Source organism: Melozone crissalis, unplaced genomic scaffold (assembly GCF_028551555.1).
Source record: "Melozone crissalis strain CALT ecotype California unplaced genomic scaffold, PUWL_Pcris_2 ptg000046l_1, whole genome shotgun sequence".
In the NCBI taxonomy this organism is placed as follows: domain Eukaryota; kingdom Metazoa; phylum Chordata; class Aves; order Passeriformes; family Passerellidae; genus Melozone; species Melozone crissalis.
In genome coordinates this window covers 8,933,730-8,948,458 of record NW_026535824.1, presented here as the reverse complement: position 1 = coordinate 8,948,458, position 14,729 = coordinate 8,933,730, and the positions used below count along the sequence as shown (strand labels likewise).

The 14,729-nt window shown below is 47.4% G+C and overlaps 2 protein-coding genes across 2 annotated transcripts in view; one reads left to right on the top strand and one right to left on the bottom strand.

Moving 5' to 3' along the window:
• Positions 1-14,729, top strand: part of LOC128943524 (zinc finger protein 665-like) — a gene marked incomplete at both ends in the record, with an annotated part of 552,916 nt that overhangs the window by 484,148 nt on the left and 54,039 nt on the right. The window lies entirely within an intron of this gene.
• LOC128943527 (olfactory receptor 14J1-like) lies at positions 3,136-3,744 on the bottom strand (the record flags this gene model as incomplete). The annotated part of the gene is made up of 1 exon (XM_054286443.1): positions 3,136-3,744. A coding segment is annotated over one exon (609 nt), but the record flags the coding sequence as incomplete, so codon positions are not given.

Genomic DNA, 14,729 nt, shown 5'->3' with positions numbered 1-14,729 from the left:
TGGGGAAGCAAGGGGCCAATGTGACTCTAAGCAAGGGGCCTGGTGGCACTAAGGGGACAATGGTGACACTGTGTGTGACATGGCAGCACAGAGCCAAGGGGCCATTGTGACACTGTGGGGCTGAATGGAAGCAAGGAGTCCATTGTGACAGTCTGGTTCCTGGTGGAACCACAGAGGCCACTGTGACCCTGCTGGGCCTTGTGGAACCAAGGGGCCATTGTGCCACTGTGGAACCAAGGAGACACTTGGGAGACCCTAGGGACAATAGAATCAAGGGACCATTGCACCACTGCAGGGAGTCTGGGAACTGAGGGAACAATTTTGACACTGTGGTGCCCCATGGAAACAAGGGTCCCTGGTGACACTGCAGGATCTTGTGTCACCAGGGCTCCATTGTGACACTGCAGCACCAAGGAATTCATTGTGGCACTCTGAGGCCTCAGGGAGCCAAGAGGCCACTGTGACCCTGCAGGGCCTTGTGGAACCATGCAGGGCATTGTGACAGAGCAGGACCTGGTGTCATAATGGGGCCATTGTGACACTACAGGGCCCCATGGAACCAAGGGGCCAGTGCTGCTCCTCACGGACTCATGGAATGGAGGAAACATGTTTGACACAGTGGTGGCCCTTGGGACCAAGAGGCCATTGTGACACTGTGGAACCAAGGAGAGCATTGCTGCACTGCCAGACCTTATGGAACCAAGGATCCATTGTGACACTGCAGGGCCTTGGGGGACCACAGTGCCATTGTGACATTGCAGGGCCCAAGGATCCAAGGGACTTTGTGACACCCAGGGGTCCCACTGAACCAAAGGGACACTGAGACACTGGGAGGCCCCATGGAATCATGGAGACCATTGGGACACTCTGGGGCCTTATGGAAGCTTGGTGACACCAAGTTGTCTGGGAGTGTTGATCTGCTGGAGGGTAGGAGGGCTCTGCACAGGGACCTGGACAGGCTGGATCCAGGGCCCAAATCCAACAAGGTGAGGTTTAACAAGTCCAAGTGCTGGGTCCTGCATTTTGGCAACAACAACCCCTGGCCACAACAGCCTGTAGCTGGGGACAGAGTGTCTGGACAGCAGCCAGGCAGAAAGGGACCTGCAGGGACTGATGGACAGCAGGCTGGACATGAGCCAGCAATGTGCCCAGATGACCAAGAAGGCCAATAGATCCTGACCAGGATCAGGAATGGGGTGGCCAGCAGGAGCAGAGCAGTGATTATTCCCCAGTGTCAGCACTGGTTGGTCAGTACCTCGAGGGCTGTTTGCAGTTCTGGGCCCCCAATTTAGGAAGGACATGGAAGGGCTGTAGCATGTCCAGAGAAGGGCAACAAGGTTGTTGAGAGGTCTGGAGCACAAGTCCTGAGAGGAGTTTCTGAGGGAGCTGGGGTTGTTTACCCTGGAGAAGAGGAGTCTCAGTGGAAAGAAGGCGATGTCAGGGGAAAGGCTGGGCTTGATGATCTCCAAGGTTTTTCCAGCCTTGCTGATTCTGGGATTCTCTGAAACCACCCTTGGAGCAGTTGCAGGATGAGCCCTGGGACTCCTCTGCAAGAGCTCCAGCAGCCCAGGCCCCTCAGCTTCTCCTGCCAGCCCCAAAGCCCATCCTGTCAGTCCTGCAGAGCCTCTGCAGCTCCTCCTCACTGCCCAGAACAGGGAGCCCCAGAGCCAGACACAGCAGCCCAGATGTGCCCCCCTGGCCTGGGGTGACTCTGGCAAGGGAGCAGCACCAGGCACTGCAGGAGCCTGCAGACAATTCCTGCAGCACTTGTAGGATGATCCTGCTGCCCAAGGGACGTTCCCATGGTGCCAAGTCAGGAACTGCAATGGGGAGTGGGGCCAGAAAGAAAAGGGCAAACAGGGATGGGCTGTTTGCAGGGGAGGGAACAGGGCTGGGCAACAGGAAGAAATTTGTAGGAGGAAGAGTAAAGAAAGCAAAGGGGAAGCAAAGGAAATGCTGAGGGCAGTTTGGGGGTGGCTGCCAGGCAGCCCTGGCTCTGACCAACAGCGTCTGCAGTGGGACAGGAAAGTCCCAGCTGATGGGAACAAACTTTCTGGCTGACTGCAGAGGCCAGGACAAAGCTGAGTGGTTTCCCTGCTGTCCCCCAGCCCTTGCTGGCCCCAGGGGCTGATGGCATTTGTGCTCCCTCAGGTTCATGTCCCCACAGCATCAGCATGGGGGTGCTCCCGCTGCTGTGTGCAATGCAAACAGGGCCTGCTGAGCCCATGCTGCCGTGTCTGTGCCTGCAAGGATGGGGCACCTGTGTGAGCTGGGGGAGAGGCCAGGGCTGCAGAGGGGGGATGTTGTTGGCAGCTCCATGAGGACGCTCTGGGATGCTGCCCTGGCCTGTGCAGCGCACTGTGGATGGATCAGCCCCTGTTCTGCTGCTCCTTCCTATCTGCCCAGGGCCCTTGCAGAGCCCCAGCCATGCTGTTTGCCCCCAGCCTGCCCACGGCCAGCCTGGGGCTGCTCATGGGGGTTTTCTGTGCTGAGCATTGGCCTGGCCGTGTTCTTGAGAAAGCCTGGGCAAGGAGCCTGGAGCCCCCAGGGCCTGGCCTGAGGCGTCAGCACTGCCCCAGCAGTGCCCATGGCCTGTCCCTGCTGCAGCCCCGGCACTGCCACCCCCAGGACTGTGCCTGGCCCCGAGAGCACTCAGGCCCTACAGCAACACCAGGGCCACCAGGGCAGTGGGGCAGGGCCACGGCAGCAGCAATATCAACACCAAGTGCTGCTGCTGCTGCTGGGCACAGCTGCTGGGCCAGCACTGATCTGCCCCCAGCTCTGCACACAGACATTGCTGCTGCAGCCCCAGAGAAGGCAACAAAAGGGAATCTCTGCAGAAAACTCTGCTGGTAGATCCTTTAGTTCCTTTAAAGCCACTGAGAGCACAGCTCCTCATTGATACAGTCTGTGGCCACAGGGAAAGTGGAGAGAAATTACACGAGAAATGGCACAAATATTGACATTTATTTGTAGGCAATATGAAAAAAATAATAGAAAGAAAAGCAACCCCAAGAATGAAACAATCAAGAAGTATCAAAGACGACTTTTATTATGAGTGATTTGCAGAAATTGTTTAGTAGTTTAATGTTCCTGAAACCATCCAGTCATCAGTCTCCGCACTTCAGCCTTGAGCTCCTGGTTCCTCAGGCTGTAGATGAGGGGGTTCAGAGCTGGAGGCACCACCGAGTATAGAACTGACAGGGTCAGATCCAGGGATGGGGAGGAGAAGGAAGGGGGCTTCACGTAGGCAAATGAGGCGGTGATGAAGAACAGAGAGACCACGGCCAGGTGAGGGAGGCAGGTGGAAAAGGCTTTGTTCCGTCCTTGCTCAGAGGGGATCCTCAGCACAGCCCTGAAGATCTGCACATAGGAGAAAACAATGAACACAAAACAGCCAAGTGCTAAACACACACTAACAGCAAGAAGCCCCAGTTCCCTGAGGTAGGAATTTGAGCAGGAGAGCTTGAGTATCGGGGTGATTTCACAGAAGAACTGTCCCAGGGCATATCCATGGCACAGGGGCAGGGAAAATGTATTGGCTGTGTGCAGCAGTGAATAGAGAAAGCCACTGGCCCAGGCAGCTGCTGCCATGTGGGCACAAGCTCTGCTGCCCAGGAGGGTCCCGTAGTGCAGGGGTTTGCAGATGGACACGTAGCGGTCATAGCACATGATCGTCAGGAGGGAAAATTCTGCTGAGATGAAGAACACAAAGAAAAAGAGCTGTGCAGCACATCCTGTGTAGGAGATGTCCCTGGTGTCCCAGAGGGAATTGTGCATGGCTTTGGGGACAGTGGTACAGATGGAGCCCAGGTCAGCGAGGGCCAGGTTGAGCAGGAAGAAGAACATGGGTGTGTGCAGATGGTGGCCGCAGGCTATGGCGCTGATGATGAGGCCGTTGCCCAGGAGGGCAGCCAGGGAGATGCCCAGCAAGAGGCAGAAGTGCAGGAGCTGCAGCTGCCGCGTGTCTGCCAATGCCAGCAGGAGGAAGTGCCTGATGAAGCTGTTGTTGGACATTTCTTCACTCTGGGCATCATGGACTGTTGAAAGAAGACATTGACAATGTGGGATCAACTTTGAATCAATCTTATGCTATTTTATTTGGAATCCCCTCCAAATTTTTTCTCTTCATGTGAGGGGACTTTATAATCTTTTATGAGTTTGAATTTGTGCTGCTAAGTTACTGCTTTATCTTCAGCATTGGTCTCATATGGAACAATGGGGAGCCCAGAGGGAACACAGGGAACTGTGCTTCAGTGCAGTCAGACGAGCTGATCCCCACACAGGTGTCTTTGCTCATTACAACTCTCTGTATTTCAAGGTGATCAAACTTAAAACTTTCTTGGAAAAGAAAGTGCATTCTTCGATAACTCCAATTTCAAAATAAATTTCCCTAAACTCTCCTCTCCTTTTTGTTCTCTGTTTCTGGACAAGGAAAGTATATCCAAGGTTGGTCTGGCTCTTGGGTGCCTGGAGGTGTGCCTTCTGGGAGCTGTTCCTCTCTATCAAAGCCGTGTCCCTGCCAGTGCTGCCAGAGCCCAGTTAAGCCCTGGGGGCTCAGCTCTGCCCTGCAGACCCCTCCCAGCTCACACACTGCCCAGGAGCAGCTCTGGCTCTGCAGGCTCTGATGGCACCATCAGAGCAACCCTGAAGAGGCTGGAAAAGCGACACTGATCCTGCTTTTAAGAGGCCCTGTGCTGATTTCTGTCACTGCCCAATTAATTCAGATATAAGGGAAATTTTGTTTTATTTTTTACTGCCTGAACTGAGAGAGAAATATCTATGTGCAATTTCCCATCCAGGCAACCAAGAGCAGGAGATTAAAAAAACAGGATTTTGCCTTTTATGCATCCCCTGCCTCACTGTTCCCCCTGTATAATCTGCTTTGAAATGTTCTGCAGCAAAATATCATGCTGGGAGCAGTCCTGACCAATGCAGCATCCCCATCACACAAGAAGAACAGTTCCAAGCATTAGCAGCTGTCTCTTCCCACCCAGCTCTTGTCCCCCAGTGCTGGCAGCAGCTGCCAGGGCTGGCTGAGAGCTGTCTCTGGCAGGCAGCAGAGTCCCTGCCCCAGCACAGCGCCCTGGGCTGCAGGACCCTGCTCTGCAGGACAGCCCTGGGCACCCCTGCCTGCTCTGCACAAGAGACAATCAGAGAATGTACTCACAGGGTCTGTATGCAGTGGGATGTTCCAGGTTTAGGAGATCTCTCCAGGAGCTGCAGCTGCATTGTGCTGCAGCCCGAGGTTCCTGTGCCAAGGGCTGGCAGTGATTCTGCCCCAGGCACTTCTCAGCCCCTTCCCAGCCCTGACTGATGGAAGTTCTCTGTGCCTCTGTGCTGTGCCCGGGCTGGCTGCAGGCAGTGCCCCAGCCCTGCTGGGCTGGCAGAAGAGCTGCTCATCAAGAGAAATGTGCTTTTGAAGCTCTTCTTGGTTACCAGGAGCTGCCTCTGTTCCAGGAGCCCAGGCCAGCTCATCAGCACAGACACAGCACAAGGACTTTAATGAGCCTCTGGGGCTTTGTGCTCAGGCCCTGAAGGAGGAGCTGAAGAAACCTCTCCAGAACTCTAAGGCAGAATCCAACTCCAAACTTTCTTGGACTTTTAATGGGTCCCACTGAGGGACACAACTGAGAAAGTATCCCCACACCCCAGGCAGAGCAGAGAACTGGAGGCAGTGATGACAGGTGGGGACAAAGAGGAGCTAAGTCCTGATGCCTTGGGGCACAGTAGGGTCTGTGCCACCAAGGGCTGTGAGGAGACACCTTGTCCTGAGGCCCTGGGGCCTCCTGGCACAGCCCCAGCCAGGCTGGGCACTCTCAGCCCCTTGTCCTGCCCTCAGCATCCCCCCCTGGCCCACATCTCTGTGGCCTCAAGGATCTGCTGGAAGGAGTCCCTGGGGAGCCTTGGCCAGGAATGGTCCTTGGGGCTCCTTCATGCTCCCTGCAGGGATTGCAGGTTTTTCAAAGGACTTTGGGTTTGGCTTTTGCCTTGGAGTCTCTGAGAGGTTTGTGCAGTCATGGCCTCCAATTATCTGCTGTAATTAGTCCCTGGAGAGGCTGTGTCAGTAGCAACACTCAGTGGGGCTCATTAATGCTTCAAGGTACTTCAGTTATTTTAAGGTACATGGTGTTGTCCTTTTGATACAGACTCTGTGAGAGGTTTGTATAATCATGGCCCCAGTTATCTGCTTTAACGAGTCCCTTGAGAGCTTTGTACTGACACTCAGTGGGGCTCATTAATACTTTGAGATACTCAAGGTTTTTACGGTACTTTGGATGTTCCTTTCTACTCTGAATATCTGAGAAGTGTTTTTTCCAATTCTGGCCTCCAATTCTCTCCTCCAAGGAGTCAATGAGGATCCTGTGTTTGGGATGGACCTCAGTGGGACCCATTCATGCTCTGAGACACTCTGAGTTTTTTCTCTGAATTTGACTCCTGGAACAGTTTGCACAATCTCAGGCCCTGATGTTCAAGGGCTCAACTCCAAATGCACAATGAGGCTCATGAGGATCAATCAAGTCCTGACAAACCATGGCTCTGCCGTGATTTCCCTCTGGTCTGGAGCAGTTCATCAGGAAGGTTTCCTTTTACAGTTATGGAGAAATATTTCAAGGAGCTTCTAAGAAATACGTATTCCTATTTTAAAGGGTGCCTTTTATTGCAGTTCCTTTTCTACAAGAGGTGATTGCAGCATTCTGTGATTGATATTGATCCAGGGTCTCTTCCAAGGAGGTCTGGCCAGGTCAGAGAAGTTGTACCTTGAGAGCTGACCCAGTGTGGACAACCCTGCCCCACATTCCCCAACCCCATGTTAGAAACGATTTTCACTTTCAAAAATTTAAATGGTTTATTGAGACCTTATCAAAATGCAATAAAAGAATGAATAAAGAAAAGAATACAATGCCAGGAGCAAAGGATTCAGTCACCACGTGCTCATCTACAAAATGCATGTTCTGTCTTTTACACTTCTAGCCCCTCACAAAGTCTTGTCAATCAACTCCTTCTTCACTGTCCAGTGGTGGCGATCACTGTCTTACACCTTGATTGGAGGTCAGGTGCTGCCATAGTAACAAGCTGACCCTCCCAAATGCCCCGACAACTGAGGCCATCCTGTGATAGCAATGCAAGGGGGAGGGGAAGGATAACTATACATCTACAAAACTTTTCTTAACATATATTTAATATTCACCCCTTCATTGTGCTAGTCAACCATAGGATTACTCATCTATAACAATCCCCTTTTCCTTTTCTAGAAGTCATTTTTCTTGAAAAATTAAGTTAAAAAATTTCTCTCTCTCTTGAATGAGTTGCAACAGCATCTCTTGATGTGGGCAAGGACAGTGGGAACAGGAGAAAAAATCTCAGGTTTTCCTTAGACACATTTTGGTTTTTTTGGAATAAACAAAAGGGCTTCACAGAGGTCCGGTATGGCTTTGACTCCCATCTACCATGCCTATGTGGCTGCTGCCCATAGTTGGTGTATCTTAGGGGTGAGTACAGAGGCCAACTCGGTCTTGTCCTTCAGTGCCTGTTGAATTAAAAGACAACTGAGCAATGATAGAGGTCTGGTATGGCCTTTTGTCCCTACCTTACCATGCCTACGGATTGCTACCCACCGCAGGGTAGAGGCTTCTTGGAAGCAAACAAAGGGGCCAACCCAGTCTTGCCCTCCTTCCTTTGTCTTATTTTCCTAAATAAGTTGTCCTATTGCCTTTTACAGTCCTTTTTGTACTTCTTCTCAACAGATGCTGGTAATTCTCACCCATGAAAACAGGAAGACAGTTCTTGAGCTGGTTGGTAGAAGCTTGACTCTACTTTTGGGCGTGTTGATGTTTTTCTGGTTGTCTTTCAGTCTCTGCTTGAGAATCAATCTTGTTTCACCCAGCCTGGATGTTACAGTCCACTCTTCGGGTTCTTCTACTGGGGCTTTGACTCTGTTGCATGAGTCCATCCCCGCTCTGCAGTTCGCACAGCTGATTTGGTGGTGAGCAGTACCTGAAAGGGACCTTCCCACTGAGGAGTTAGAGGCTGATCTCTCCATGACTTAATCATCACCGAATCTGGCATTAATATTATAGATTCTGATATCCAGGTGGTAGTTTGAGGAACTGCCCCTTTATGTCTTAGTCCTTCTAAGGTTTGTGCTATAGACCTAACTTATTTCTTGGCATTGGCTTCCCCTTCCTCATAGGTGGCAGCCTTCTGGGGTGAGGTCAGGAAGGGTAACCCAAACATCCTTTCATAGGGTGAGACCCCCAGATCTGACTGGGATTGAGTTCTAATTCTTAATAAGGCCAAAGCGAGACATTTTATCCATGACATCTGGATTTCAATCATTATCTTAACTAGAGCTCTTTTAAGAATTTGATTCATTCTCTGAACATAACCAGAACTCTGTGGATGCCTTGGAGTGTGTAATTCCCATTTTATTCCCAGGGCCTGAACAACTTTCTGCAATATCTTCAATGTGAAATGAGTTCCCCAGTCCAAATCAATCCTGTTTGCCATCCCATATCAGGGAATGATTGATTCTAGAAGTGTTTTACTCACAACATTGGCATTGGCTTTACAGTGGGTACCACCTCTACCCAATGAGTCATGTGATCTATGATCACTGGCAAAAATTTCCACCGTTGTACCTGGGAAAGCTCAGTAAAGGCTTCTTGGATGTTTTGGAAGTGCCTTAAGGCTAGCTCTCCCCCTCCTCATGAGGGTATTTTCCTCATGATTTTCTTATTTACTTGTTGACATATCACACACTGTTCAGCTACTTGCTTAGCTATTCTGAAAATTCCTATGCATCCCCAGTCCCTTAGAAATTGATCACTTAGCACTTGTGTACCCCAATGTGTTGTTCCATGTATGCCTTCTAGCATTTTCTTGGCAAGGGGTTTATTCAAAATTTACCTTCCATCTGCTAATCTCCACTTCCCTTTGTTATCATTCTTGGCTCCTCTTTTAATGAGTTCTTCCTTTTCTGTTTGACTGAATACAGGGACTTTTTGCATTTCTCTCATGGGTGTTAATACTATTATTAGTTTTTCTGTCTCTGGTTCAGTTGCATTTTAAGCTGCTAAATTGGCTAAATTGTTACCTTGCACCCCTTTTTGGTGTTCTTCAACATATACCACCACTACTTCCTCTGGTAAGGTTTCTAACTTTTCTAGGACAAATTTTTTGTGAATCAGTCCCTTTCCCTTTGAATTTAATAGCCTCCTCTCTTCCCAAATTTTTCCAAAGGTATGCACTACTCCAAAAGCAGATTTTCAGTCTGTTAGCTTTCAAAAACACATAATCATGGAGGGATTATATGTGGTGCTTTTATTAAGAGCTCTGGGTGTCAGGGGTATATTCAACCCAAATCTGACTCCGACCACACATCCGAAAGGATCATGTTTTTATACTCTATCGTTATATAACTTTCATGTTAATTATTAAACTTATATTGTTCTATTGTATACATAAATTTAGTCCCCCTCTGAATTTCCAACATAGTTTCTCATTATTCTTCTTATGGTTATATAATAATTATATTTCATTACTAAACAATCATCACATCTAACTAATATATAATTTATCATACTGCTTACACAGGTGCAGTTGATCTGGGAAAGCACAAAGCTTAACATTTTAGATTCTATCTTTAACTTTTTCCAGGGCTCCACTATCATTGTTCCCCCTTTGAAAGCATTTTCACTTCACTATAGGTGTAAATGTTTTCACTTGATACAGTCCTTTATTCCTCAGTTCGTATTTGGTTCTTCAAATCCAGGGTTGATGTAAACATTGTCGTGGATGGTGTTACGAACTGGAGAACCAGAAGATGGTGGGCGTGGATCTCGAGTTAGTGCCTTTATTATCCTCTGGTTCCAGGACGTTTTCTTCTGTATCTCTCCCTTTAAGATGCTGTAAACTAACCAAATTGCTAAGAATACAATTAGTAAGATTATCACACTCTCAATGACAGATTTAATCCATGAACTCACATTCCACCCTAATCTATTAAAGATTTTTCCCAACCAGCTTGTAGCCAAATCCTTTTGCTCTTCTTGTGCTTCATGCTCTATTTGTTTCAACTGATTGATGTCATATTCTACATCTGCAGTTACATTTGGGATATGAACGCAGCAATGATCAACTTGTCCCTTTAAAAATCCACATACTCCATGCTCTTTCAGGAGTAACATATCTAGGGCTAATCGATTTTGTAAAGTAATTTTTGTGGTGGCTTGTAATTGTATATTTAATTCTTTAAATCCTTCCCGGGTGACTTTTGCCAGTCTATCTACCTGACCTGTAAGTTTGTACAGCATCTCTCTGCTCTTATAGTTTGCTATAGGACCAAGCAATGACTCTAGGGCCCATCCAAATTTCACTCCACTAGAGGGTTCTTGCCAAGTGTCATCTGGATTTTCATTGTCTAGAACTTCTCGTCTTGCTCTTATCTGTAGAAGTTCATGTTTTCCATTAAATGGGGACTTTTTCCAAATTGGACATAAGGTTGGGAGGCCTAAAGTAATCTCCTTTACTTTCCCGTCTACAGGCAGATATGTTGTCCAGGTACCATCACTTGCTGCCCATACAAATTGTCCTGGACCTCAGACTGTAACCCTGGTACACCCTATAATTACTCTATAATTCACTCTGCCTTGTTTATGTTCGATCCCTCTGCAAGCACAACCAATTTGTAGGGCTATTGCCAGGGGTGGCATCTGCTTTATCTCTACATCATCTGAAGTGCAGTTGTAAGTTTTATTACATGTCCACCAACTTACTTTGTCTGCCCTCGTTCTGCTACTAGTGTCAGTGTTCGTTATTGCTGGATCTGTTTCATTCTGAGGGCCTTACCACTTAATACATCAAGGAGTGTTTGCCATATATTGGAATCTTTGAAGAATACTCACAGACCATGCACTGTCCCAAGGCTCTATCTGATCTTTCCTATCCTTGGCCTCACATTTCCATACCAGAGTGGTTTCTGTAACTTGCCTCAATTCGGGTACCTGTTTACATGTAATTGTTTTGTTCTGTTGTATTTCAGGTAGTTTTGATGTTATGATTCCCCAATTTACTGGGTCTCCTGCTGCCTTTGGTATTGGCAGACAGGCAGTTATTCGGCTGCTGTTTTGCATTTTGGCAAAATCTTTGACTAATCCAATCATTACATTCTCAGCCCGAACTGCTTTAGAAACCTTTATCACCTGTGTTTCCGTTTGTACCTCTCTCTTCATTCTAGAATGAAGAGTGGTTAGTTGATCATTTTGCATTCCACATCCCAAAGATATTAATAATCATAACGTAAGCACAATTACTGATAGCATTCTGAAAGCAATTAAACATGTCTTATCTGCAGCCTTTGTTCATTCCAGAGTTTATACAGTCTGCGATCCAGGATGGACTTTCTTCACTCGGGTATAGTGAATCCAGGGGTCCACGCCGGCTACTTTGACTGCTGTAAAGGTGGTCAGTAGTACCTGATGGGGTCCACTCCACTTTTCTTTCAGCGGTTCCTCGTTCCAGTTCTTGATGTACACCTCGTCTCCTGGATGTATGTTATGGACTGGGTTCTCGAGAGTCAGTGGTCTATTCCACACGAGGATACTCCGGAGCCGAGCTAAAGTTTTCCCTAGAGACAGAACATAATTATACACTTCCTGCTTTCCTGTGACATGTACGTTAGGGTTCAGGAGATTCACATGGTTTCCCATACAATATCTCATAAGGACTGACTGACATCCCACTCCTAGGCTTTATCCGAATCCTCCACAGTGCTATTGGCAAAGCCTGGGGCCATTGCAATTTGGCTTCTTGGCATATTTTACTGATTTGCCTTTTTAGTGTCTGATTCATCCTCTCTACCTGTCCACTTGACTGGGGTCTCCACGGTGTGTGTCGGTCCCAAGTTATCCCCAGCAATCTACTTACCTCTCTTACTACTGTAGCTATGAAATGGGGTCCCCTATCTGATGATAACCCTAGGGGTACCCCGAATCTGGGAATAATCTCCTGTAGTAACCCCTTAACTGTTTCCTTTGCTTGGTTCGTGCCACAGGGAAGGGCTTCTGGCCACCCAGAGAATGTGTCAACCCCCACTAACAGGTATTTGTATCCTCGAGTCCTTGGTAGCTCCACAAAATCTACCTGCCAATAGTCTCCTGGCTCTATTCCTACCCGAATTCTTCCTAGCTGTGCCTGTCGCCTGGCCACCGGGTTGTTTTTCAAGCAGATATCACATGTTGGCATTACTGATTTTGCCATTGTTAACATCTGTACTGAAATTAAACTCTGCTTTAGCAATTTTACCAATGCCTCTGCTCCCCAGTGACATTCATTATGTTTAATTTATAGAACTTCTCTCATTATCAAGGGGGGTACCACTATTTGTCCTTGTGCAGTTACATACCATCCCTCTGAATTCTTTTGTGCATTTAGCAAACGTGCCAGTCTCTCATCTTCTACTGAATATTTTGGTTTTGAAGGCAAATTGAATTGGATACATTAAGCTTCAAAGGTATCAATGCCATTGTTGTTTGTACCTCTCGAGCAACCTGTTGGGCTGCCCAGTCTGCCTTTAGATTTCCCTCACAGATTTTGGAGTTTCCTGATTGGTGCGCTTTGCAGTGTATGATTGCCACTTGTTCAGGTTTTTGTACTGCCTTTATCAATTGTAGGACTGCATCCTGATGTTTAATGTGCGTACCCCGAGAAGATAACAGTCCTCTTTCTTTCCACAGTGCTCCGTCTACATGCACCACTCCAAAGGCGTATTTTGAGTCAGTCCAGATATTTACCTTTTTCCCTTCACTTAATTCTAGTGCCCCGGTTAAAGCAACCAGTTCTGCCTTCTGGGCAGATGTATTTGGTGGTAATGCCTTTGCCTCCACTACTGTATTGACTGTTGTTACCGCATATCCAGCATATCTGGTTCCGTTTTCCACGAAGCTGCTCCCATCTGTAAACAGCTCCCACTCCGGCTGCTCTAGTGGGACGTCTTTCAGGTCTTCTCTTGCTGAATAGGTGTACTCTATTACTTCTACACAGTCGTGTTCTAATGGGTCTTGTTCAGTTGTGGTACCTAGGAACAAAGCTGGATTCAAAAGGTTGGTTGTTTTTAATGTGACATCATCCTGCTCAGTCAGGACTACCTGGAATTTTATCATCCTGCTGGGAGATAGCCAATGGCCCCCCTTTTGCTCTAAGACAGTGGTTACTGTGTGTGGTACATAGACATCTATGTGCCTTCCCATAGTAAGTTTCCTGGCTTCTTTTATCAGGATCAGGATCACAGTAGCTGCGACTGCCCACAGACATGGGGGCCACCCGGCACTTATGTTGTCGAGTTGTTCGGAAAAGTAGCCCACCAGCCTTTTCCAGCTTCCCAGACGTTGGGTCAGGACTCCTAGTGCTAGGTGCAGCCTTTCATGTACAAACAGCTGAAAATCTTTAGACAGATCAGGTAACCCTAATGCTGGAGCAGTTGTCAGTGCTTCCTTTAATTTTAGGAAGGCTTCTTTCTGTGGTTTGCCCCAGGTGAATGGCTGCATCTTCTGAGCTTCATACAGGGGTTTTGCAATCCGTCCATAGTCCATGATCCACAAGCGACACCATCCTGCTATCCAGAGGAAGACTCGCAGCTCATGTAAATTCTGTGGCTCTGGAATAGCACAAACAGCTTGGATACGGTTAGTACCAAGTTTTTGTTGTCCCTGTGAAATTTCACATCCCAGGTAAATCACAGTCTGTTGTGCGATTTGTGCCTTTCCTCTGGATACTTTATAGCCTCCCATTCCCAGTGAATTTAAAATCTCAATGGTTACCTTTATACAGGTTGCTCTTTCTTCTGTAGCTATTAGTATATCATCAACATACTGCAACAATAAGTATTGGTCTCTTGGTACTTGCCCATTTTCGGTCCAAATCTCCAGTTCCTTTGCCAGTTGGTTTCCGAATAGGGTGGGCAAGTTCTAGTAGCCTTGTGGGAGTAGTGTCCAGGTGAGCTGGGTCTTTCTTCCGTTCCCTGGTTTTTCCCACTCAAAGGCAAACAGTTTCCTACTTTCTTTGTCAAGGGGGATGCAGAAAAAGGCATCTTTTAAATCAATTACGGTAAACCATTTATATATCTCCTTTATGGATGTTAGCAATGTATAAGGATTTGTTACCACTGGATAAATGTCCTTTGTTATTTTATTTATTGCTCTCAAATCCTGCACTAATCTATATTCATCATTTGGCTTCTTTACTGGAAATATTGGTGTATTAAATTCTGATTCACATTCTTCTAAAATTCGGTATTTCAAGAATTTCTCAATAATCTTAACTATTCTTTGCCGTGCTTCTGGTTTTATGGGATATTGTTTGACTTGTACAGCCCTTGCCCCTTCTTTTAACTCTACATGCACTGGTTGTGCCAATTTAGATTTCCCTGGTATATCTGTCTCCCATACAGAGGGAATCACTGCATCTTCTACCTCCCTAGGGATAGAGGGGACAGGTTTTTCTTTGATCATTAATATCTGTCCGGTCTTTGATTCAGGTATTTTCATTATAAGCTCTCCATTTTCAAAGGTTATTACCACATCAATTTTTGCTAGCAAATCTCTCCCTAAAAGCGGAATTGGACACTCAGGTACATATAAAAATTCGTGTGTTATAATCTTGTTTCCAAAACACAAATCTAGGGGTTGCAGGAAAGGCTGTTTTTCCTCTTTCCCTGTAGCGCCGAGTAT